At 43.4% G+C, this 27,407-nt stretch overlaps 1 protein-coding gene across 1 annotated transcript; it reads right to left on the bottom strand.

Annotated features, from left to right (window-relative positions):
* Positions 1-832: 832 nt before the first annotated feature.
* On the bottom strand, positions 833-27,407 carry STEEP1 (STING1 ER exit protein 1). The gene is made up of 7 exons (XM_012475826.3): positions 27,223-27,407; positions 23,391-23,508; positions 7,358-7,399; positions 6,215-6,353; positions 4,784-4,873; positions 3,638-3,730; positions 833-1,837 (listed from the first exon to the last, which is right to left on the bottom strand). The coding sequence occupies exons 1-7, from the start codon at positions 27,344-27,346 to the stop codon at positions 1,775-1,777; spliced, it is 669 nt and encodes a 222-aa protein (XP_012331249.1). The 5' UTR covers positions 27,347-27,407; the 3' UTR covers positions 833-1,774.

Here is a 27,407-nt window from a genome sequence, read left to right as displayed (position 1 = left end):
CTCAGGTTTTAGACTCAGATTTTTGGCTTTATCACTTATTGGCTATGGGATCTTGAGAAACTTATACTCTCTGAGCCTCAGAGTACTCATTTCTAAAACAAGGATGGTCACAGTTAATCCTGTCTCATAGGATATTGTGTTGTTTAGATTAATATTAATACCTGAAAAGTGCTTTCCATGGTATTCAACACATAGTAAGTACTCAATAAATGGCAGCTAGTATTATTGTTGCTATTCTTACTACTATTTTTCATTATTACTGTTAATCAAATAATCCCCCTTCAAATCAAAACAAAATAAAACAGGTTTAGAGGAAGTAAGCGCATGAGAGTAGCAAGGATAGGTTGTGGTCAGAGAGCAGAGTACTGGATTTCAGAGGCGGTGTGGATGACATCCAGGCTGTGGTATGGGAGTTTGTGGCTAAAGTGCAGGAAAGGTAAAGGTCAGTGTCTGGACTTGAGGTTAAGGAACTGTAAGGAGGTTATGGTTTGTCATCTGCATGACGGTTCTCTCTCAGAATACAGGAAACGAGGTGGAGAGGAAGAACTGGTTGCAAAGACTTCATTGGATATAGGAAAATAACTGGGCAGATGGTAACACAGCCCCATCCTGGGCCTTCCCGGGACCCCCACCCCTCTTTTTCCCAGTACTTGCTAGCTCACATCTAACCTACTTTGCCTTGCAATTCAGGAGATCAGAAAAAAAGAAAAAAAAAAAACAAACCTGTCCTACTACCCTACTATCATCTCCCAGTAGCTAGCACCTCACAAACCTGCCTTGGGCACCTACTAAGTGCAACTTAATGTATATAATACAAAAAGGTCAACACAACTCCTGTCCCAACATCTTTTAATACAGATGAATGGATAAAAACATGAATACAAACACATGGATATAGGTATCACTGAAGCAGAGTGACATAAAATAGTATCTATATATACAACACTCCTCTGCAAATAGGAAATGTAAACTAAAAGATACCCAACAGATCATTTTGTTTGTCTCGCTATCATTTCTTAATCTGGAACGTCTTCCTCCCGTATATGAATCCACGCAAGAAAGCGGTACTAGCTGCCCGACTAGACGGGAGCTCCCCTGGGTGACTTAATGAGACCCTATTTTCATTCGGATCTGAGCTGTCCTACCACCTTCACTGCAATCTGGCTTTCCCTTCTCTGAGTATAATGTTTGACATGGGATGGCTCACCTATTGCTTCCGTGTTTGAAGCAAAGAAAGCTTTATGCAGATTCTGGCTTTTAATGGGTCTCCTCTGACAGTAGAAAGATTCAAACCACAGTCAATTCCAAGAACCCTTCTAAGAACAGAGACAGAGTCAATTCAAAGGATCTGACTTGCTATACCTAAATATAATTCACACTGCTTTTCTCTATGACACACTATAATATTTTGTCCAAAAATCTTGAAACATGTTATTAACTTTGAAGAAAGAATAAAAGCAGCCACTTTAGAAACTGGAGACACTCAAGCACTGATCTATTCATAAAGTTTCTACACAGCTGAAGAAGTTTGCATCAAATGGACAAAAAATAGTACCGAAAACCTAAGTAGAGAAAAATTTAGAAAAATCCATCTCCTAGAAAGCAGGTCAAATGGACTCAGTTAAAGATGTTACTGAATGCAGGACAATCAAAGGGAAACAACGTAAAGACTTCTGCTAGGACATAAATAGGAACCAGTCTATGTAATCAAGAAATTACTTTGCCTCCTGATCTAAATGTTTGCCTCCAGTCTAGGGCTCAGAAAACAGTCTGGTTATTTGAACTGGTTGTCAATCAAGGTCCCCTTCATTTTTGCTTTCTTGGCTTCCAGTTCAGCCTAGAAAGAAAAAAAAAAGTGTATGTCTTGATACATGACACGAAATTATGTTCCTTCCTTATTCTAACCACCTCAAACACTCTTCCTTAATGTTCCTTTAGTGTACAAACTAGAATCACGGTTCCCAAATCATTATATACCTCTAACATCTACTTTCCAACCTTTCTGATATTATAGCGCATATAAAAAATGCTATTTGGGGCCAGGCGTGGTGGCTCACGCCTGTAATCCCAGCACTTTGGGAGGCTGAGGCGGGTGGATCACGAGGTCAAGAGATCGAGACCATCCTGGTCAACATGGTGAAACTAAAAATACAAAAATTAGCTGGGCATGGTGGTGCATGCCTGTAATCCCAGCTACTTGGGAGGCTGAGGCAGGAGAATTGCCTGAACCCAGGAGGCGGAGGTTGCAGTGAGCCGAGATCACGCCATTGCACTCCAGCCTGGGTAACAAGAGCGAAACTCCATCTCAAAAAAAAAAAAAAGTGCTATTTGTAGGCAAAATGGGTGAAAAGACAAGGCTGTGGCCACGGGAAATCAGTGCAGGGATTCCAGCAGCCCCAGCACCCCCCACGGGCTGAGGGAATCAATACTGTGACATACCAGTATCCTATTCTTGGCAGAACAGGAAGAACACCATTCTGGAACAGTGCTACTTAAAGTTATATGGTCTATGAACTATTTGTTATTGGTCCACACAGAATATGTACAAACACTGATAGTAAGCATTTAGAAGCTTTTATAGCAATCTGACACAACAGTAATTTTTAAAATCTGATAAAAATTGAGACAATTCATTTTTATTGTATTTTATAAATTACAAATCTGTTCATGCCAAATTGGAAATTTCAGAAAAGGAAAGCACTGGTCTTTCTACCTTTGAAAGGTTGAGAAGCACTGCTCTAAACCACTATGGCAAGGTAAAGCAGCTCCCAGGACCCACCCCTTCTGTTACCAAAAACTTATTACAGACACTAGAAGAGATTGGTATATCTTTTGATGAGACACCAACGTAGTGACGTCTGATTCTGATGAAATATCTTAAGTAATGATTAAAAATATATATATATAGGCACCATCATATACAGATGCGTATGCTCTAAGATGAGCCCATGAATAGTGCAGAAAACCACCATTGCTTTAAGAAGCAATGACCAGCCCCAGTCTTGATACTGCCAAGGTAACCCTGTCATGTGCCATTACATCCTGAGAGAATGACCAGAAACCTGACCTTGGACCACAAGTAGCAGATTAAAATATCATCCTGGCCGGGCATGGTGGCTCACGCCTGAAATCCTGCACTCTGGAAGGCCGAGGCGGGTGGATCACCGGAAGTCAGGAGTCCAAGACCGGCCTGGCCAACATGGTGAAACCCCATCTCTACTAAAAATAGTCAGGTGTGGTGGCGTGCACCTGTAATCCCAGCTACTCAGGAGGCTGAGGCAAGAGAATCCCTTGAACCTAGGAGGCGGAGGTTGCAGTGAGCCAAAATCACACCACAGCACTCCAGCCTGGGCAACAGAGTAAAATTCCATCTCCAAATAAAATAAGATAAAATAATAAAATATCATCCTACTTAGGGCTATAACAAATACGATGATTTAGGACCGAGATCCTAGGGTCACTACTACAGAGTAGGATATACTGACAGTCACAGACCAGGGTTACAAAACCGGCAGCCAACTACCCTAGAAACCCCCAACAGATTTCCTAAAGGATTTCCCTGCCTGCTTGGAAGGTCTTTCAGACCAAGAAATCCAAACAATCAGGCCCCAGCACCTTGCTACCCCCTGCTACTCACCAGCTCTTGCAGTCGCCTCTTGCTCATGCCTTTGCGCTCTAGCTGTTTTTCAATCACTTTGGCATTCTGTGCATACGAATCAGCAACTTCCCTCTGAAGGAAAAAAGGAGCATCCTTAAAGCAGAAGTCTCACCAAGGAATTAACAACAAAGACCTTAAGTTATAATGTATACTACTCAAATCATGAAATCATAACTAAAATGCCAGGACTCTGTTCCTTTTCCATTCTCCATCTTTTCAGTAGGAATCCAGGAGCATTTAGGGTTTTATTTAGTTTGTTTGTTTCTTTTGGGGTGGCAGGCCAGAGACTGACTCTGTCATCGAGGCTGGAGTGCAGTGGCACAATCTCAGCTCACTGCAACCTCCACCTCCCGGGTTCAAGTGATTCTTCAGTAGCATTTACCCTTTAACCGAAACATATGTAAAACAGCAGATGACATCTCACCATCAATACCATTATACTGAAGAACCATAAAGGTAATTGCTGCTACAACTGAGGACAGACTCGCAAACCATCACAGCTGGACTGGAAGGAACCTGAAATCATTCAGTCTAGTAGTTTTTGAAATGAAGAGGGATGAGGACTTTGCCCTCTAGGGCATCTCTAAAAATAGTATGGGGGGAAAAAAATCACTGATCTCGTCCAACTCCTTCATTTTTATTTTACAGATGTCCCCGAGATTCAAGGAAACAGGAACTAGCCCACTGTCACAGTTTCTTTTTGTTTTGTTTTTTTTAAAACAGAGTTTTGCTCTGTCACCAGGCTGGAGTGTAGTGGCATGATCTTGGCTCACTGCAGCCTCTGCCTCCCAGGTTCAAGCGATTCTTGTGCCTCAGCCTCCCGAGTAGCTGAGATTACAGGTGCGCACTACCACACCTGGCTAATTTTTTGTATTTTTAGTAAAAATGGGGTTTCACCATGTTGGCCAGGCTGGTCTCGATCTCCTGACCCACCTCGGCCTCCCAAAGTGCTGGGATTACAGGCATTAAGCCATGACATCTGGCCCATAGTTTCTTATCGGCAGAGCTGAGTCTAAAATTGAAGTCTCTAATTTTTCCAGTACTCCAAGGCTCCAGCTCTAGGGTCCCCTTTTCTCACACCCTTCCCCCCCAAATTCCAGTTTCCTTAAGACCAGAGGCACTTACAGCCTCAATCTCTTCTTCCTCTTCATCGATGGTAGACACAGTGACAGAACTGAACTTGCCCATGTCTTTGGTCCGTTTGGTCATCATCACCTGGAATGCCAGGCACGAAGAAGTCAGTCCGGTTCACCACAACAGGATCCATGAGCCATGAGTGTGTGCGCACACGCCTGTGTGAGGGGCTATGGGTACTGGGGAAAACACTACCTCTTTGGGACAGGCTGACCTATTTAAAAGTGCCAAAGTTTTTATTTACATATTTTTCTAACATTTGCCATCAAAGCCTTTTTTTTTTTTTTTTTTTTAAACAGAGTCTCACTCTGTTGCCCAGGCTGGAATATAGTGGCACAATCATAGCTCACTACAACCTCAAATTCTGGGCTCAAGTGATCCTCCTGCCTCAGCCTCCCACGTAGCTGGGATTACAGCCATGTGCCACTACGCCTGGCTAATTTTAGAGACTGGGTCTTGCAAAAAAAAAAGGACAGAAGGTATAAAGAAGCATCCTTAGCACGTAATGTCTCAGGCTTGTATCCTAGCCTCAGGCAATCCTCCTGCCTCAGTCTCCCAAAGTGCTAGGATTACACGTGAGAGACACTATGCATGGCCCATTATGGGTTCTTAAATTTATTTTTAATTAATTTTTATAAGCGACAGAGTCTCACTGTCACCCAAGCTGGAGTGTAGTGGCACAATCATAGCTGACTGTAACTTCAAACTCCTGGGCTCAAGTGATCCTCCCACCTCAGTCTCCTGAGTAGCTAGAACTATAGTTGTAGCTATAGAACACCCAGCCAATTTACTTTTTATTTTTTGTAGAGATAGAGTCTCGCCATGCTGCCCAGGCTGGTCTCAAACTCCTGGCCTCAAGCGATCCTCCCACTTCCGCTGCCCAAAGTGTTGGGATTACAGGTATGAGCCACCGTGCCCAGCTTGGAATACATTTTTTAATTAGCCTAATTCATTGTTTTTAATTGTTTAAAAAAAACCCATTTGTAAAATAACAGATGACATCGCTCCATAAAAAGAGGAAAATTTGAAGAAAATTAATGTGAGTAAAAACCATACAATTTCTAACCTTACTCACAGGGCAACTGTAGAAAAGAGAAAACACATAACAGGTGTTACAATTACATAGCGTCTGTTTATACACAAAATGGCACCCCATTAATAAAGAATGCATTAATATATATGCTCGAGGGAATGAACACTCCATTTCCCATGATGTGATTATTACACACTGCATACCTGTATCAAAATATCTCATGTACCCCATAAATATGCACATCTATGTACCCCCAATTTTTAACTTTTAAAATATAAAGTATAAGAATACATTCATAAAGAGCAGTTTTTCAGGCACTATAATCTTACTTCAAAACGTGAGCTAAATCTGTAGCTATATTAAGCAGTCTCTCCTTCAGTGATAATTACCTTTTTAGGAGGCTCTTGTTTCTGAGTATATATGTTTGTTTTCCCAAAGCCCTGGCCAAACTTGACTACTGCTCCATCCACAATGAAGGTAACAGGAGCATTCTTTGGCTGGGATTGGTAGAAGAGCGGCAGTCCACACCTGCAATGACACAGTGAATCTCTGGGAGGTCTCATAATCCAAATTCCCAAAATAGCAATTTGCAAAGTGTGCTTAGACTCTGGGAATATTTGTGCTTGTGGCATAAACTAATGATTGGCTCTTCTGAGTGTTTCCCAAAACTACCTCTACCTAATAAGAATCACTTAGGCCGAGCATGGTGGCTCACGCCTATAGTCCCAGCATTTTGGGAGGCCGAGGCGAGTGGATCACCTGAGGTCAGGAGTTTGGGGCCAGCCTGGACAACGTGGTGAAACCCTGTCTCTACTAAAAATACAAAAAATTATCCAGGAGTGGTGGTGGGCGCCTGTAATCCCAGCTACTCAGGAGGCTGAGGGAGGAGAATTGCTTGAAGCTGGGAGGTGGAGTTTGCAGTGAGTGGAGATCGCACCACTGTACTCCAGCCTGGGCAACAAGAGCCAGACAAGAAAGGAGAAAGAAAAGAAAGAAAGAAAGAAAAGAAAAGAAAAATTCATTTTTCTGGCCAGCTGGTTGAAGATGTAATTTTGACTAGCCTCTGTGGGCAACATATTGGTATTTGTGCATAGTTGAAGTCTGAAGGCAGCTGAGATTATAAGGATAAAGACATAATAGAGGCTGGGCACGGTGGCTCAGGCCTGTAATCCCAGCAGTTCTGGAGGCTGAGGCAGGCAGATCAACTGAGGTCAGGAGTGCGAGACCAGCCTGACCAACATGGCAAAATCCCATCTCTACTAAAAATACAAAAATTAGCCAGGCATGGTGGCATGCGCCTGTAATCCCAACTACTAGGGATGCTGAGGCAGGAGAAATCGCTTGAACCCAGGAAGCAGAGGTTGCAGTGAGCTGAGATTGCACCACTGCACTACAGCCTGGATGATAGAGCAAGACTCTGTCTCAAAAAAAAAAAAAAAAGACATAATGGAGAGTTGCATCCAAATAATTATTTTCCTAGCACATGCCTCTACTTGTCTATGCTTGGAGAAACCCACATTGTTAATACTTACTTTGCACATTTCTTCCTGTACTGTCGTTCAATGCCTTCAGGTCTGCATAGAAAATGGAAGTTAAAAAATTGTGAACAAATCTCACAATGTATGAACCTTACTATCCCATTTCTTCAAACGCTAAGAGGGCCTTTCAAAAGTTTTCATTTCATAGATCAACTCATTAGTTAAATATTCCCCACTTCTTCCAACAAACATTTACTGAGCCCCTGATAGAGGTCAGGTATCTCCCTGACAAAGGAAGAGGAGGAGGAGGAGCAGCGTAGTAGTCCTAATCACAGGTAGCAATAGTAGTTGTTGTAATAACAACAATAATAGCAGCAACCACTTATAAACCTTTTACTATGTGCCAAGAGCTATTGTAAAGTATACATGTTAACTTTAACTCGACTGGGCGCAGTGGCTCACACCTATAATCCTAGCTAGCACTCTGGGAGGCCGAGGCGGGTAGATCACTTGGGGTCAGAAGTTCGAGACCAGCCTGGCCAACATGGAGAAACCCCATCTCTACTAAAAGCACAAAAATCAGCTGAGCGTGCTGGCAGGAGCCTTGTAATCCCAGCTACTCAGGAGGCTGAGGCAGGAGAACTGCCTGAACCCAGGAGGCGGAGGTTGCAGTGAGCCAAGTTCATGCCATTGCACTCCAGCCTGGGTGACAGAGAAAGACTGTCTCAAAAAAAAAAGTATACATGTATTAACTCATTTAATCATTACAACAACTCTGTGAGGTAGGTCATATTACTATTCTCACTTTACAGATGAGGAGCCTAGACCCAAAGCATTACATGGCTTGCCCAAAGTCGTGGAACTAGGAAGCAGAAGTTGAATTTAAGCCCAGGCAGTCAAGCTCAAGAGCCCACACAATACCACCTTAGATACCAACTCATATACACAAGGACTCAATTCCACCTGCACAGCTGCTTAACAGAAACCTGGGACTCATCGTTGATTCTTCTCTTTCCCGCATCTCCCACACCTACTTCATCAGCAAATCCTACAGATTTTATCTCCAAGAAAAGACCTTGAATCTGTCTGCTTGTGTCCACCTTCCTGCCACTATCTTGGCCTACACCACCAGTATCAACTCCCTGGACTACTGTAACAGCTGGTCCTGACTGGTGTCCTCACTTCCCCTCCCCTTGTTTCAACTTTTTAATAGACAATATATGCATATGGTATACATAAGAGTATAAAACAAAAAATATCATCCCCATTCATCCTCCACCCACCCAGTTCCCTTCCCCAGAGGCAAATACTGTTTCTGGTTTCTTCTGTTCATCCTAGAGATAGCTGACACATATACAAGCAAAGAACTCTGATTGGTACATAAAGAAAATATTTTTTCTGTTTTAGACAAATGTACACTGTTCTCTACTTTTGTTCACTTAAAAATATAACTTGGTTACATATAATACATATAGATATTCCATATCAATAGATAAAGAGCTACTTCATTCTTTACAAGGACCACATTGTATTCTTTTGTATAGATGAACCAAAATGTCTTTTACATGTTGGATAAATTCCTAGAAGTGTGTACATTTTAAATTCTGGTAGATGCTGCCAAATTTCTCTCTATAGAAGTTGAACCAATTTAGACTCCCACTACCAATATATTGAGAGTTCCTGTTTCCTTACAGTCTCATCAACACTGTATTCTGTTAAATTGTATCACTGCCATTCTCACACATGAAAAATGGAATCTTATCATTTGTATCTCTTTTTTTAGGAGTAAAGTTATACATCTTTTCATACATTTAATAGTCATTTGCATTTTCTTTGTTTTGAACTGCTAGTTCATATCCTTTGTTTATTCAGTTACCTTTTAATTTTATATTAAGGAGTCTTGCAAATAATTAAGGGGCCTTGTTTCTTCTCTTGTCATTTGTCTTTGACTTTTTCCACCATGTGGAAATTTTAGGTTTTTCTGTGGTCCAAGCAATCTTCTTTTCTCACATAGTAATTCATACAACTCAATAGCAAATAAATAAATAACCTGATTTTTAAATGGGCAATGGACCTGAATAGACATTTTTCCAAGATATACAAATGGTATATGAAAAGACTAATCATCGGTGAAATGCAAATCAAAACCATAATTAGGGCTGGGTGCGGTGGCTCACGCCTGTAATGCCAGCACTTTGGGAGGCTGAGGCGACTTGAGGTCAGGATTTTGAGACCAGCCTGGCCAACATGATGAAACCCCCTCTACTAAAAATACAAAAATTAGCCCGGCATTGTGGCATATGCCTGTAGTCCCAGCTACTTGGGAGGCTGAGGCAGGAGAATCGCTTGAGCCTGGGAGGCAGAGGTTGCAGTGAGCCAAGATCATATCACTGAACTCCAGCCTGGGCAACAGAGAGCAAGACCCTGTCTCAAAAGCAAACAAACAAACAAAAAAACGATAATGAGATATCCCCTCACTCCAGTTAAAATGGCCATTATCAAAAAGACAAAAGGTAAGTGTTGGTAAGGATGTGGAGAAAAGGGAACTCTTACACACTGCTGGTGGAAATGTAAATTAGTACAGCCATTATGAAACACAGTATGGGAGGTTCCTCAGAAAATTATAGAACTACCCTATAATCCAGCAATCCCACTTCTTAGTATATATCCAAAGGAAATGAGCTCAGCACGTCAAAGAGATATGTGCACTCCCATGCTCATTGCAGCATTATTCATAATAGCTAAGATATGGAAACAACCTAAATGTCTATCAACGGCTAATTAGATAAAGAAAAGGTGGCACATACGTACACACAATGGAACGTTATTCAGCCTTACAAAAAGAAGGAAATCCTGGCATTTGTAATAATATGGACAGACTTGGAGGACATTATGCTAAGTGAAAAAAAGCCAAACACAGAAGAACAAATACTGCATGATCTCACTTGTTTGTGGAATCTAAAATAGTCAAACTCATAGAAGCAGAGAGTAGAATGGTGACTGCCAGGGGCTGAAGGTAGAGGAAACGGGAAGTTGTTCAATGGGTATAAAGTTGCTGTTACGCCAGATGAGTGAGTTTTGGAGATCTAATGTACAGCATCATGACTACAGTTAACAACCCTGTATTGGACAGTCTACATTTTTTAAGAGGGTAGATCTTAAAGTATTCTCACTGCCTACATACACAAAGAAAATGCTAACTGTGAGGTGATACATTAATTAGCTTAACTGTGATGATCATTTCACAAAGTATATCAAAATATCAAGCTGTATACCATAAACATATATAATTTTTGTCAATTATACCTCAATAAAGCTGAAAAATTAACACATCATAATAGAATAAAAGAGGAAAAACATAATCATTTCAATAGACACATAGAAAAAGCACCTGACAAAATTCAAAGTCCCTTCAATATACTAAGAATAGAAGGGAACTTCCTCTACCTAATAAAGGGCATCTCTGAAAAACCCACATCTATTAACTCACATGTCAGTGCATTTTCTGTTGCTGTAACATAATACCACAGTGTGGATAATTTACAAAAAGAAATTTATTTCTCACAGTTTTGAAAGCTGGGAAGCATCAGAGCATGGCTCTGGCATCTGGCAAGGGCCTTCGTGCTGCAGCATAACATGGCAGAAGGGCAAGCAAGTGTGAGAAAGCTCCGTTTTAAAACAAAGCCACTCCTGCAATAACAAACCCACTCACATGACAGCAACATCAATCCATTCATGAGAGCAGAGCCTCATTAATCCATTAATCCATTCATAGGAAAGACAGATTAAGTTTCTAACACATGAACTTTGGGGGAACACATTCAAATCATAGCACCACATAAACTAACATCATACTTAACGGTGAAAGACTGAAAGCTTTCCCCCTAAAATCAGGAACAAGATAAAGATGCCACTCTCACTACTTCTATTCAACACTTAGAAGAAATTTAACAAAAGAACTGTAAGAAATGTAGACTGAAGGGAGGGATAACATTAGGAGAAATACCTAATGTAGATGACGGAGAGATGGATGCAGCAAAAAACTATGGCATGTGTATACCTATGTAACAATCCTGCACGAGTTGCACATGTACCCCAGAACTTATATAATAAAAAAAATTTTTTTAAAGAAATGTACACTAAAAACTAAAAAATATTATCAAAAGAAATTAAAGAAGACCTAAATAAATGTAAACACAGTTTGATCTTCATGGATTGGAAGACTTAACATTGTTAAGGTGGCAATATTCCTCGAATGAATTTCCAGATTCAACACAATCCCTTTCCAAATCCTAGCTGGCTTTTTCGCAGACATTTAAGCTGATCCTAAAATTGATATGGAATTGGAAGAAATCCAGTATAGCCAAAGCAATCTTGAAAAACAAGAACAAAGTTGGAGGATTCACACTTCCCAAATTTCAAAATTGACTACAAAGCTACAGTAATAGAGACAGGGTGGTACTGGCTTAAGGATAGACATATAGGTAAATAAAATAGAACTGAGAGTCTAAATTAATCCATACATATAGGGTTAACTTATCTTCAACTAGGGTGCCAAGACCACTAAGGGGGAAAATCCCAGTCTTTTTAACAAAAGGTGCTGAGACAACTGGATAGCCACATGCAAAAGGATGAATTTAGCTCCCCACCTCTTGTTATATACAAAAATTAACTCAAAATGAATGAAAGACCTAAATGTAAGAAGTGAAATTATAAAACTCTTAGAAGAAAATATAGCTGCAAATCTTCATATGCTTGGATTAGGCAAATATTTCTTCTTTATTTCTGAAACAGAGTTGGGCTGTGTCACCCAGTCTGGAATACAGTGGCATGATCCCGGCTGGCTCACTATAACCTCCACCTCTGGGGTTCAAGCGATTCTCCTACCTCAGCCCCTCAGTAGCTGAGATTATAGGCATGGACCACACCTGGCTGTTTCTTAGATATGACACTGGGCCGGATGCAGTGTGAGGCTCACACCTGTAATCCCAGCACTTTCGGAGGCCAAGGCGGGTGGATCACCTGAGGTCAGAAGTTCGAGACCAGCCTGACCAACATGGTGAAACCTCGTCTCTACTAAAAAATACAAAAATTAGCTGGGCACGGTGATGGGTGCCTATAATCTCAGCTACTCAGGAGGCTGAGGCAGAAGAATTGCTTGAACCTGGGAAGTGGAAGTTGCAGTGAGCCAAAATCACGCTACTGCACTCCAGCCTGGGTGACAGACCAAGACTCTGTCTCAAAAAAAAAAAAAAATTTCTACTTCCTCTGTATCTCCTGTCCTTCCTAAGGTCCCCATCCAACTTGCCTGGCCAAGGCAGAGAGGAGGGAGGAACAAGGAAGCAGGCAGGCAGGCAGTACCACTGAGGCAGATTATCTACTGGCGAATGCCAGCTGTTTGGGAAAAACTCTGTCAAACTGGGGTTTTCCTGCTCTCACACCACAGCAACAACCCTCAACACAGAAGACTTCTGCGACCAAATGTGTGGGGGTTTTTCCCCACAATCCAATAAATGAATACCAGCTAGGTGTCCTCTGATTCAGTTCTGACAGTCTACTCGGACACAGTGTCAGATACTACAAGTTGAGGGCTTGGTCCCCAAGACTGGCCACCCACCAGATAACAGTCACAAGTTCAGACCTCTAGAACTGCTTTTTTTTTTTTTTTTTTTTTTTTTTTGATACGGAGTCTCGCTCTGTTGCCAGGCTGGAGTGCAGTGGCACAATCTCAGCTCACTGCAACCTCTGCCTCCTGGGAGGCAATTCTCCTGTCTCAATCTCCTGAGTAGCTGGGAACACAGGCACGTGCCACCATGCCTGGCTAATTTTTTTTATTTTTAGTACAGATGGGGTTTCACCATGTTAGCCAGGATGGTCTCAATCTCCTAACCTCAAGTTCTACCTGCCTCTGCCTCCTAAAGTGCTGGGATTACAGGCGTGAGCCAGCACACCCGGCTGCCCAGCTAATTTTTGTAAATTTTTTAATAGAGACAGGGTTTCACCATGTTGGCCAGGCTGGTCTCGAACTCCTGACCTCAAGTGGTCTGCCTGCCTCAGCCTCCCAAAGTGCTGGGATTGAGCCACCATGCCTAGCCAGGCCTCCAGAACTTCTGACCAACCAGCTTCAAGTTTGGGTTCCCAAGACACCCTCTTTGGGTTCGATTAATTTTCTAGTGTGGCTCACAGAACTCAGGGAAATACTTAGTGTTTACCAGTTAACTGTAGAGGATATCACAAAGGATACAGATGAAGAGACGTGAAGGGTGAGGTAAGGGGCAAGGGGCGTGAAGCTTCCATTCCCTCCCTGGGCACACCAAACTTCAGGAACCTCCACGTGTTCAGCCATCCAGAAGCTTCCCAAACCCTGTCCCCTTGGGTTTTTATGGAAGCTTCATTACAGAGGCATGATTGACAACCCATGCAGAAATGTGAATGGACAAAAAGCACATGATCTAAACCCAGCAAGGTCTGTCTGTTTAGACTTTTCCTGGCTTCTGTACAGCATTCCTTTCTCTAGGGCAGAGGTGTCCAATCTTTTGCACAATCTTGCAAACATACTAAAACCACTGAATCATACACTTTAAAATGGCGACTTTTATGGTATGTAGATTATAACTCAATTTAAAAGAAACTAAATCTTGCCCGGGTGTGGTGCCTCATGCCTGTAATCTCAGCACTTTGGGAGGCCAAGGTGGGCAGATTACCTGAAGTCAGGAGTTCAAGACCAGCCTGGCCAACATGGTCAAACCCCATCTCTACACAAATACAAAAATTAGCTGGGCATGATGGCGGGTGCCTGTAGTCTCAGCTACCCAGGAGGCTGAGGTGGGAGAATTGCTTGAACCCGGGAGGCAGAGGTTGCAGTGAGCTGAGATTGCGCCATTGTACTCCAGCCTGGGTGACAGAGTGAGACTCCGTCTCAAAAAAAAAAAAAAAAAAAGACTCCGGATAGACCCAGTGGCTCACAGCTATAATTCCAGCACTTTGGGTGACCAAGGTGAGTGGATCACGAGGTCAGGAGTTTGAGACCAGCCTGGTCAAGATGGTGACACCCCGTCTCTACTCAAAATACAAAAATTAGCTGGGTGTGATGGGGGGTGCACCTGTAATCCCAGCTACTCGGGAGGCTGAGGCAGGAAAATTACTTGAACCCAGGAGGTGGTGGTTGCAGTGAACTGAGATTGCGCCACCGCACTCTAGCCTGGGCGACAGAGCAAGACTCCGTCTCAAACAAAAACAAAAACAAAAACTCCTTCAGATGATTCTAGTACACAGTGAAGGTTGAGAATCACTTTGCTAAGGTGCACATGAAAAGTAGAATTGCTGAGGCATACATTATGTGCATTTTTAGCTGTACTGGATGTTGCGAAAGTGCTTTCCAAAGTCATTATCACTATTTACGGTCCTTCTGGTACTGTAGGAGACTTTCAGTTGCTCTTTGATAACACATGGGTATTATTTTCCCAGTTGAAGGATAAGGAAATTGGGGGCCTAAAAGATTACTTACCCAAAGTCACAAAGTGGTACTGCTTGGGATATAACTATACAGACTGTGCTGACCATCATCTTTAATGTTCTGCCTCTCCACTTACCAGTATTATTTATGTCAAAGCTGCTCCAATTCACTGACATCACTGGACCAGGGCAATTACAATATTTTTGGTTTTGTATACCTTGTCTGGTCCCACTGGGACTAAATTCAACCCCAGACTGAAGGGAGAGATTCACCATACAAAGAATGAACTCCTAGAATCCTGAAGTCAGCCAATTCCTTAAGTTCAAGCTTTCAAAACACATAGAAATATTAAATAAATGGGGCTCTGTATTTCTTAATGAGTTAAATCTTCAAGTACCAATGACAAACTGGATTTTGTCAAGTTTATAAAAATGTATCTATTTCTAACCATGTGCCAAGAAGCAGGCAAGATGTCTGTCCTAAGGGTTTCAGAAAAATAAGGCAGGGTTCCTGCTCCCAAAAAGTTCATCTTATTGAAATAATGAGACTTTAATGTAAATGGAGGTAAGGATTTTAAGTGGTATGATCATAAAGAAGTGATTGATATGAGCTAGATGTTTAAGATAATTGACCTTGATTTTCTTTCCTACCCTGAATCTCAAGGAATATATGAGACAGGGAAGACTCTGTGACCAAAAACAAAACAAAACATTCTCAGCCGGGCACAGTGGCTCACGCCTGTAATCCCAGTACTTTGGGAGGCCAAAGCGGGTGGATCACCTCAGGTCAGGCCAGTTCGAGCCTGGCCAACATGGTGAAACCCTGCCTCTACTGAAAATACAAAAATTAGCCAGGCATGGTGATGCCTGTAATCCCAGCTACTCCGGAGGCTAAAGCAAGAAAATCGCTTGAAACCCAGAGGTGGAGGTTGCACTGAGCCAAGATTGCGCTACTGCACTCCAGCCTGGGCAACAGAGCAACACTCCGTATCAAAAAAAAAAAAAAATTCTCCATTCTAGCTGTGGTAGCCAGCCTCTATGACAGCCCCCAACGATCCTTGTACCTGGCACTAACACTCTTGTACAGTCACCTCCCACAATGAATAGCACTGACTTGTGACAACAACAGGACATCACAGAAACGATTGTGTGTGCCTTCTGAGTCATAGCCATAAAAGACATTGCAGCTTCTGCCTTGCTCTCCTGAATTACTAACATTCTGGGAAGCCAGCTGCTATGTCATGAGGATACTCAAGCAGCCTTATGGAAAGATCCCTGTGATGAGAAACTGAGACTTCTTGCCAACAGTTAGCACTCAGCTGCCAACCACATGAGACACCTTGGAAGAAGAATCTCCAGCCCTAATTAAGATTTCAGGCCAGACATGGTGGCTCACACCTGTAATCCCAGCATTTTGGGAGAACAAGGCAGGGGGATTGCTTGAGCCTAGGAGTTCAAGACAAGCCTGGGCAACATAGCAAGACCCTGTGTTTACAAAAAAATTTACAAATTAGCCAGGTATGGTGGCACATGCCTATGGTCCCATCTACTCAGGAGGCTGAGATGGGAAGATCACTTGAGCCCAGGAGTTCAAGGCTGAAGTGAGCTGTGATTGTGCCACTGCACTCTAGCCTGAGTGACAGAGTGGGACCCTGTCTAAAAAAAAAAAAAAAAAAAAAAAGACTTCAGATGACTGTTTACATGGTCATCTTCTTAATCACAGCTTCATGAGAGACCAGAACCACCTAGCTAAGCTTGCTCTTGAATTCCTGACCCACAGAAAGTATATAAAATGATAAATGTTTGTTCTTTTAAAGAATCAAGAGAGTACAAGAAGATGAGGATGGATAGATCATACAGCCCATTCAGGCTTAGATTTTTTTCTTTTCCTGAGATGGAGTCTCGCTCTGTTGCCCGGGCTGGAGTGCAATGATGCGGTCTCGGCTCACTGCAACCTCCGCCTTCTGGGTTCAAGCAATTCTCTGCCTCAGCCTCCCAAGTAGCTATGATTACAGGTGCCCACCACCATGCCCAGCTATTTTTGTATTTTTAGTAGAAACAGGGTTTCACTATCTTGGCCAGGCTGGTCTTGAACTCCTGACCTTGTGATCCACTCACCTTAGCCTCCCAAAGTGCTGGGATTACAGGTGTGAGCCACAGCGCCCAGCCCATGCTTAGATTTTATCCAGCTAACTAGGAGTTTTTTCCTTGTACCCCACAATGATCCCTAACTGAAATCAGATGGGGAGGAGAGAGGAGTCCTTAATGGATTGGGCTAGATTCTTCCCCACTCGGAGTAGCTTTCTGCTTACCAGTCTTATATGTTTATACTTCTGGGTAAGAATTTAATTAAAGAAAGGATTTTTCATTTAAAAATGTCTGAAAAGGCATTGCTGTAAGTGATGAAGAGTCACTAACAGATTTGAAGCAGGTGATTGACATAATATGCATTTTAGATAATTCAGGCAGTAAAGGATAGACTGGAGGAGAGCAAAACTAGAGACCAAAAGACTAGGTAAGAGGCCGCTTCAGTAGTCTAAGCAAATGATCTGGGGTACTAGAATAATGGCAGTGCAGCAGGGCTGAACAGGAGGAAGCAGCCACAAAAGAGATTAGAAGGCAGAACCAATAGCACATGGTGAGTGACTAGATACGTGCAGGGGATGGTGGGATGGTGGGATGGTGGGAACAGATGAGACACAGACCGACTGACTCCCAGATTTCTGGCTGGAGCCACTGCACGAATCCTGGTGTCATCATAGGAAGAAGGAAAAGAAGGACTAGCATTTGGCTAATAGTAATAGAGACCTGACTACAATGGCTTCAACAAAAGAGCTTGTCCTCTCATATAAAAGACATCAGGAGGCAAGCAGTTCTGAGCACTAGTTGAGACCCAAGGGTAGCAGGACAAAGGCCCTGCAATTCTTGTGGCCTCTCCTTCCCAGTCCCAGGCTGGCTGCTAGTGCTCCAATTATCATGTCCATTTCCCAAGAAGCAGGATGGAATGACAAAAGAGTAAAAAAGCCTTGAAGTTGCCCATCAGCTGACATCTACTTCCATCTCTTTTGCTCGGCAAAAGCTAAGTCATATTCAGAATCTTAGTTGCTGGGGGGAAAGGGACTGAAATATGCACCCTAACTTTACAGACACTCTCGTATAGGAGGGTATAGCAGAAGAGTGTTGGAGTGGTGCTGAGTGAATCAATCTGTGGTAGTCTCCACAGTAGAGAAATGATGAGTTTGGTCTTCGTCATGTTGGATCTGAGAGGTAGGACATCAGGTGAAGAGGGAGAGTAGGCAGTTAGCTATACAGTTCTGGGACACAGGAAGGCACAGCAGGCAGATTTAGATTTTATCATCCGCATAAAAGTGTAAGTGTAACTAATGCCATGTAAGGTGACGAGAATGCCCAAGGAAGGCATAAAGACAGTGGGGACAAAAGCAAGGTCAGAACCGTGGGGAATACCAATACTTGAGGGGCAGGCAGAAGAAAAAGAATCCAAAAGATTGAGAAGGCCAAAGAAGGAGACTCACAAGAGCAGCTTCACAAAAATCAAGTAAAGAGACTGCATCAAGGGACACATGGTCAACAAAGATGTGGACAGAAAAGCACTCACTCAATTTGCAACTGGGAGAGCGGTCGGTGAAGGGAAACAGGGTACTAGAGAATGATAGTGTCAAAGGAGGGTTACTCTAGAATGGAGAGCCTTGGAGGTAGAAAGTGATGAGCTCCAGGGCATGTGTTGGGAGATGGCTATTTTCTGTAACTGGTGCTTCCCATAGGCAGCTGGATTTTAAAAAGAGGAAAGGTAAGAGCAGACAAAAATTCCACCCTGACTGACAGAGAAGCCCACTGAGTGGGTCCTTGGAAAGACTATCTATGATTAGAGCAGTAACTAGCAACCAAGGGGGAAGTTTACCATGGCTTGCTGGTAAACTCTAAGAGCTGTAGCCCAACAGAGTCATTTGGTGAGAGGCCAATGGCCTGAGCACTACCTGACAATATGGCTAGGCCTAAAGCTGGCTCACCTCCAAGAGCAGGCAGGTTGAATTTGGGGTTTCTACTTCAATCTAGGGCTATCCAGCAGTTTTCTGGCCTAGAGGTAAGGGCATCTACCGTACAGTGCCTTAGGAACCTGTGGTCTAGTTGTGTTGTTAGATTAGTTTCTATATTAACTAAATAATACATACTAAATTAATATACACAACACTTACATGTAATGATACATAAATATAATATAGATAATAAAAATTTAATGATCCTGAACATAGTCAGCTGATAATTTTCAAAATCACAAACCTAAGTAATAGAGGGAGACAAAGCACAAGAGAATGGATTAGCCTTCAATATCGGATGTTATTTAGGAACCTTCCTATATACCATACATAATGAACGATTTCCTGATGTTTCCTGGCGGGCCTTCCTTTGCAAATTTCCTAAGTTATATAATCTGTACTTCCAGTTGTATCTTGTATATAACCAATTTTCTCTTCAAGTGCTCCATTCTAAAAACCCAGTTGTCATAATGGTGCTTGATGCCTGATTTGCTACCAAAAGTCACCTAGCAGTATTTTCTAACTCTTTTCATTAGTGTGGGCTAACAACTGTTTGGTGTCTTAAATTAAATGTAGCTAGGCCTGGTGCGGTGGCTCACGCCTGTAATGCCAGCACTTTGGGAGGCCAAGTTGGGCAGATCACCTGAGGTCAGGAGTTCGAGACCAGCCTGACCAACATGGCAAAACCCCATCTCTACTAAAATACAAAAATTAGCTGGGCGTAGTGGCGCACAATTGTAATCTCAGCTACATGGGAGGCTGAGGCAGGAGGATCACTTGAACTCAGGAGGCAGAGGTTGCAATGAGCTGAGATCACATCACTGCACTCCAGCTTGGGTGACAGAGCAAGACTCCATCTCAAAAAAAAAAAAAAAAAAGAAAAAGAAAATACGTAGCTAGATGTCAGCCTATAGCTTTCTCTGGTTCATCATTAAAGTTCCATAAGGGCAAGATTCTTTGCTGTTTACCGGTTGTACTGGGTTAGATAGTGACCCTTAAAAACTCATATTCTGGGCCGGGCGCAGTGGCTCATGCCTGTAATCCCAGCACTTTGGGAGGCCGAGTTGGGCAGATCACCTGAGGTCAGGAGTTCGAGACCAGCCTGACCAACATGGCGAAACCCCATCTCTACTAAAATACAAAAATTAGCTGGGCATGTTGGTGGGTGCCTGTAATCCCAACTATTCAGGAAGCTGAGGCAGGAGACTTGCTTGAACCCGGGAGGCAGAGGTTGCAGTGAGCTGAGATCACTCCATTGTACTCCAGCCTGGGCAACAGAGCAAGACTCAGTTTCAAAAAAAAAAAAAAAAAATTTCACCACATTCTGGCTGGGCACAGTGGCTCATGCCTATGAGTCCAGCACTCTGGGAGGCCAAGGTGGGAGAATCATTTGAGTCCAGGAGTTTGAGACCAACCTGGGCAACATGATGACACCCATCTCTACAAACAATAAAAAATTAGCTGGGCATGGTGGCACACACCTGTAGTCCCAGCTACTAGGGAAGCTGAGGTGGGAGGATCGCTTGAGCCCAGAAGGACAGGGCTACAGTGAGCCGTGACTGTGCCACTACACTTCAGCCTGGGTGACAAAGCAAGACCCTGCCTTAAAAAAAAAAAAAAAAAAAAGGCTGGATCCAGTGGCTCACAGCTATAATCCCAGCACTTTGGGAGGCCAAGGCAGATGGATCACTTGAGGTCAAGAGTTCGAGAACAGCCTGGCCAACACGGTGAAACCCCGTCTCTACTAAAAATACAAAAACTAGCCAGGTATGGTAGCAAGCACTATCTCAAAAAAAAAAAAAAAAAGAAAAGAAAAGAAAAAAAGAAAAAAAACTCATATCCATCTAGGAATCTTGGAATGTGACCTTATTTGGAAATAGTGACGATGCAGATATAATTAGTTAAGTTAAAATGATGTCATACTGGAGTAGGATGGGCCCTTAATCCAATATGATTGGTGTCCTTATAAGAAAAGAAAAGACAAAGGGAGAATGCCATGTGATAATACAAGCACTGACTGGAGTGATGCATTTACAATACAAGCCAAGGAATGCCAAGGATTGCTGGCAAACAGCAAAAGCCAGGAATGAGGCAAGGCAGGATTCTCCCCTACAATCTTCAGAGAGAGCAGGGCCTTACCAGCACCTTGATTTCAGACTTCTAGCCTCCACAATTATTCAACAATTTCTATTGTTTTAGGCCACCCAGTTTGTACTTCTTTTTTTTTTTTTTTTTTTTTTTTGAGACAGAGTCTCACTGTGTCGCCCAGGCTAGACTGCAGTGGCACAATCTCATCACCCAGGCTAGAGTGCAGTGGCACAATCTCACCTCACTGCAACCTCTGCCTCCCCATTCAAGCAATTCTCCTATCTCAGCCTCCAGAGTAGCTGGAATTACAGGCTCACAAGCCACCATGCCCAGCTAATTTTTGTATTTTTAGTAGAGATAGAGTTTCACCACATTGGCCAGCCTGGTCTCAAACTCCTAGCCTCAAGTGATCCACCCAACTCAGCCTCCCAAAGTGCTGGGATTACCGGCATGAGCCGCCACACCCAGGCTGTAGTACTTTATTATGGCAGCTCTAGTAAACTAATACACTGGTATATTCCAGACTTCTAGGATAGCACCTGGAACACAGTAGGAACTTGGTAAACGAAATATTTGTTGCATGAATGGATGGATTTTTTAATTCCCTAGGATTGACCTTTCCATGACTTCTGGCACCTGTTACTGACCGTCCCCTACCCATATCCCCACACACTTCTTAATACTCTCTCCTGTCTTCCGCATCACCAGGTTCTTCTGGTTCTGTTCTAACTCTTTTGTCTGCCTTTTAAATATTCAGTCTTCTCTGCTTGCTCCACACTCTGTAATTTTATCCCTTCCCAGGTTTCAATTTCACATATATACCAAGGACTCCCAAATCTAAAACAGAGCTAACTACATCACTCCCCTGCTTAAAAAACAGAGATGGCTCTTCATTGCCTACAGATTAAGGCCAAACTTGTCCACTTCTGCACTTTACTCTGTCCTCACCCCAGTATGCACGAACCCCTTCCTGTAATCTGTGCTCCACTCACGAAGGACAACTCAGATTTCTAAAGCACATCGTGTTTTATGTTTCTAATGCTTCCATATTCCTTCCACCTGGAATGCTCCTCATTCCCTTCATCTCCTTGGTGAAATCCTAGTTCAGGCTAAACACAAATGCCATCGTCTTTAGAAGACTTTCCTGGCTACCATTCAGGAAAAATGACCCACTCCCATCTGTTTTTCCTTTTGTTCAGAAGACCAGTATTTTTTCCTATCACAACAGGAGTCATTTCCTCAAAGTCATGAACTCTTTAATAGCAAAAATTGGGCAGGGGGTGGTGGCTCATGCCTGTAATCCCAGCACTTTGGGAGGTTGAGGCAGGTGGATCACGAAGTCAGGAGATCGAGACCATCCTTGTCAACATGGTGAAACCCCGTCTCTACTAAAATACAAAAAAAATAGCATGGCATGGTGGCACGCGCCTGTAGTCCCAGCTACTCAGGAGGCTGAGGCAGGAGAATTGCTTGAACCTGGGAGGTGGAGGTTGCAGTGAGCCACAATTGCACCACTGCACTCCAGCCAGGCGACAGAGTGAGAGACTCGTTCTCAAAAAAAAAAAAAAAAAAAATTGTAAAAATCATACCTTATTCATCTTCACAGATCCAGTACCTAGCTCAATGCCTGGCACATGGTATGCTCCACAAATACAGGTAAACCTGTATTTGTAAACAAACTACAGCTATCAAATGGCAATGGAGGAGCCGGGCAGAGTGGCTTATGCCTGTAATCCCAGCACTTTGGGAGGCCGAGGAGAGAGGATCACTTGAGGCCAGGAATTCGAGACCAGCCTGGCCAACATGGTGAAACCTCATCTTTACTAAAAATACAAAACTTAGCTGGGTGTGGCGGTGCATGTCTGTAATCCCAGCTACTGGGGAGGATGAGGCAGGAGAGTTGCTTGAACCTAGGAGGTGGAGATTGTAGCAAGCCGAGATCATGCCATTACACTCCAGCCTGAGCAACAGAGTGAGTGATACTCCATCTCAAAAACAAAAAAAAGCAATGTAATCACATCTGAGCACCACTTCAACAAAGCACACTAAAGATATTACTGCATTAACAGAAGTTAGAAAACCACCACAAATGTCAAAGTATTGGGCCCAACTGACCTGTTCAACAATAGATGTGACTTTTTTTTTTTTTTGAGACAGAGTCCCGATCTGTCGCCCAGGCTGGAGTGCAATGGTGCGGTCTCAGTTCACTGCAACCTCCGCCTCCTGGGTTCAAGCAATTCTCCTGCCTCAGCCTCCCAAGTACCTGAGATTACAGGTGCCCGCCATCACACCCAGCTAATTTTTGTATTTTTAGTAGAGACAGGGTTTCACCATGTCCTGACCTCGCAATCCACCCGCCTTGGCCTCCCAAAATGCTGGGATTACAGGCATGAGCCACTGCGCCTGGCCTTAGATGTGATATTTATATTCTTCAGAAATAGACTCCAACACAATAGGAAAATCCTAAACAGGGAGCAACAGCCTCTTACCTCCGCAGATACGTAGTCTCCTCGTCTTCTGTGTTACAGAACTTATGGGCATGTTTGGCAGCATCAATCACACGGGACCGGTCCCGGGGTCTCATGGGCAATTTCTCTAACTGGCAGTCTGAAGGAATAGAGAGATTGTGTCACTAGAGTCACTGTAAAATATCCTGAGACGTTTTCAGTGGGGCCCCTGGCACTAGAATTTGCTACTACAATAACTATGCTTATTGAAGCCTATTATTGAATGTTCCAACTAAAAATAACTTGCTGTTAGGAGATCTTGGTTTTGGTTCCAGCTCTGTTACTACCTTGGTGATCTTTGGCAAATCACTTCCTCCTTCAGAGACTTTTGCCTCATTTGAAAGATAAGTAGATGATATTATCTCAAAAGTCCTTCCCAGTACTGCAATTCTGTGATCATAGTACACTTGGTTTGTGTTACAATGCATGAATCAGGAGACACAATCAAGCATACTGGAATGCCTACAAGGAAGCACTGGGAAAAGCGGGTATGTGCTAACAAAAGGAGAAAGGCTGGGCAAGGTGGCGTGCAGCTATAGTCCTAGCTACTCAGGAGGATGAGGCAGGATGACTGCTTGAGGACAGGAGTGCACTGCTATCGTGTGCCATGATTGTGCCTGTGAATAGCCACTGTACTCCTGCCTGGGCAACATAGTGAGATCCTGTCTCTGTTTTAAAAAAAAAAAAAAGAGGCCAGGAGCGGTGGCTCACACCTGTAATCCCAGCACTTTGGGAGGCTGAGGCAGGCAGATCACCTGAGGTCAGGAGTTGAAGATCAGTCTGGTCAACATGGTGAAACCTCATCTCTACAAAAATACAAAAATTAACCAGGCATGACGGCAGGGCCTGTAATCCCAGCTACTTGGGAGGCTGAGGTGGGAGAATCACTTGAACCTGGGAGGCGGAGGTTGCGGTGAGCTGATATCACACCATTGCACTCCAGCCTGGGCAACAGAGCAAGACTCTGTCAAAAAAAAAAAAAAAAAAAAAAAAATGCCGGGCGCGGTGGCTCACGCCTGTAATCCCAGCACTTTGGGAGGCCGAGGCGGGTGGATCACAAGGTCAACAGATCGAGACCATCCTGGTCAACATGGTGAAACCCCATCTCTACTAAAAATATAAAAAATTAGCTGGGCATTGTGGCGCGTGCCTGTAATCCCAGCTACTCAGGAGGCTGAGGCAGGAGAATTGCCTGAACCCAGGAGGCAGAGGTTGCGGTGAGCCGAGATCGCGCCATTGCACTCCAGCCTGGGTAACAAGAGTGAAATTCCGTCTCAAAAAAAAAAAAAACAGAAGGAGGAGGGTAAGTGGTATGATTTATATAGGATACAAATGATCCATCCTATTTGGAGGAGTTTTAATATGAAAACACAGTAAACAAATTAGGTACAGTTGTAAAGCAGATTGAAAATGGATATAACAGGCGAGACACGGTGGCTCATGCCTAAAATCCAGCACTTTGGGAGGCTGAGGTGGCCAGATCACCTGAGGTCAGGAATTGGAGACCAGCCTGGCCAACATGGTGAAACCCCATCACTACTAAAAATACAAAAATTAGCCGGGCATGGTGGCAGTCACCTGTAATCCCAGCTACTCGGGAGGCTGAGGCAGGAGAATCACTTGAACCTGGGAGGCAGAGGTTGCAGTGAGCCAAGATTGTGCCATTGCACTCCAGCCTGGGCGACAAGAGCTAGACCCTGTCTCAAAAAAAAAAAAGAAAGAAAGTCCCCGCCCTGATAAAGCTTACATTCTAGTGGAAGAGGCGACATATTTTAAAATAATAATATGATCTTCGGCAATAACAGCTAATTTAAAAAATTAGGCTGGGTAAGAGGACAAAGTGACAGGGATGCTGTTTTAGATAAGGTTATCAGGGAAGAGTTCTCTAAGGAAATGACATTTCAGCAGAGACCTGAATGAAGTAAGGAGGCACTGAGGGAAAAGTTTTTGGGGCAGAAGAAATACCAATTCCAAAGGCACTGGGGAGCAGGAACACTTTTCACATGATGGAGAAAAAGCAAGAAGGCCACTGTGGCTGGAGTGTAATCAGCAAGGGGAAGACTGTTAGGAGATGAAGGCTGAGAGGTAGCCAGAGGCCCAATTATGAAGGGCTTTGGTATGGATGGACTTTAGTTTTATTCTCAGTGTTATATGAACCCATCAGTTTTGAACAGGACTCTGGCTACCATGTGGAAGAGTGGAAGCAGTGAGAGCAAGAGACTATTGTGCCAATCCAGGTGAAAGATGGTGGTAGCTTGGACTAGAGTGTTTGAAGTGTAGGTGGTAGGCCAGGCACAGTGGCTCACGCCTGAAATCCCAGCACTTTGGGAGACCTAGGCGGGTGATTACTTGACATCAGGAGTTCAAGACCAGACTGGCCAACATGGTGAAACTCCGTCTCTACTAAAAATACAAAAATTAGCTGGGCCTGGTGGCATACACCTGTAATCCCAGCTATTTGGGAGGCTGAGGCAGGATAATTGCTTGAACCTGGGAGGTGGAGGTTGCAGTGAGCCAAGACCATACCACTGCACTCCAGCCTGGGTGACAGAGGGAGACTCCGTCTCAAAAAAAAAAAAAAAGAAGAAGAAAGAAAGAAAGAAATGGAGGTGGTAAGAAGCAGTCACATCCTGCATACATTCTCAAGAAAGCACCTGCAGGATTTCTTGATGGACTGGACAGATGTAAGGTATGTGACAGAGAGCAGTCAAGAGTGGTTCCAGGTTTTAGTCTGAGATACTGGATGAATAGAAGTACTACTGACTGCAATAGCGATGACTACAAGAGGAGCAATTGGAGAGCAGGTGAAGAGGGTCATGAATTCAATTTTGAACATGATATATTTGAGAGGCCCATTAGATGTTCAAGTGGAAATGTTGAATAGGCAATTGCAGTCTGAGAAGACGTGCAGGCTAAAGATTAACATCTGGGAGTTACCAGCATCTAACTATTTATTTAAAGCTTGGGAATGACCAAGATCACCGAGGGGGTGGGTACAGAGTGAGAATAGGTGAGAGTACTGAGCTCTAGGGCAATGGATCCCTAAAGTCTGAGAGAGAAAAGAGAGCCAGACAAGAAGGGGAAAAATCTGAGGTGGAAAGAAAATCAGGAGAGTATGGACTCTTGGAAGCAAATAAAAAACGTGTTGCAAGAATAATGGAATAATTACCTCTGTCAAATGCCATTGAGAGAAGAACTAAAATGAACATTGATAATTGACCAATGAACTGGTAACATCGAGTTCAGTTAGTAATCTTGCCAAATACGGTTTAGATGATGAGGTGGGAAGGAAAGCCTACCTGAAGTGAGGTCAGGAGAGAATGAGAAGTCAGGATGCAGAGACAGCCAATATAGGCAACTCTTTTGAGAAGTTCTGCTATAAAAGAAGCAACGAAATGGGGTTATAGCTGGAGGGGAATACAGGATCAAGGGAGGGTTTTATTTTCATTTATCGTAAGATAAGAGCAATGCAGCATCTTGGTATCCAGCAGAAACGTTATAAAGTTTCTAGAGGCAGTCGTTTTTGAAGGCAGTGGCGTAAGAGGGAAATACAATGTTTGTGCTTCTATTTTTGTTTTCCTGAAGTTTAGTTTTGAGGAAGGTATGGATACAGAGTCACAAGCTAAACAAAAAGCAGGAAAAAAAAATATGCCCTGGAGTGGGGCGGGGATGTGTAGGGAGGATTTCGACAGAGAGAGAAAACCCACCAATCTTCATTGAGAAGTGGCTCCCAGATCACAGCCAGAGGAAATTCGCCTTCAAGAACAAGAAGGCTCGCTCCTTGCAGACGCCCCCGCAGTTCCCAGCTACTCACCCAGTACTAGGACCATCTGGCCGCACAAACAGTAGTACACATGGAGGGGCTTCTCGCCGTCGTCATACTCCTCTCGGTCCCGAGTGTCAGAGCAGACTACTGACCTAGACACTACTTTCGGCATAGTTCCCAAGAGCAACCTGAAAACTCTACGCCAAGAAGAGGGTCGCGCAGAAATGACGTCA

Source organism: Aotus nancymaae, unplaced genomic scaffold, assembly GCF_030222135.1.
Source record: "Aotus nancymaae isolate 86718 unplaced genomic scaffold, 86718_ANA_hifiasm-v0.15.2.pri h1tg000004l, whole genome shotgun sequence".
Lineage (NCBI taxonomy): Eukaryota > Metazoa > Chordata > Mammalia > Primates > Aotidae > Aotus > Aotus nancymaae.
The sequence above is the reverse complement of the archived record's forward strand: the minus strand, read 5'-3'. Positions and strand labels throughout refer to the sequence as shown.

Coding starts and splice junctions, on each gene's coding strand:
- STEEP1 (XM_012475826.3), bottom strand. CDS start 27,346: ATGCCGAAAGTAGTGTCTAGGTCAGTAGTCTGCTCTGACACTCGGGAC. Junction 7,400..23,390: donor GAGACTACGTATCTGCGGAG/GTAAGAGGCTGT, acceptor TTTTCTATGCAG/ACCTGAAGGCATTGAACGAC. Junction 1,838..3,637: donor AGAGGCGACTGCAAGAGCTG/GTGAGTAGCAGG, acceptor TTTTCTTTCTAG/GCTGAACTGGAAGCCAAGAA.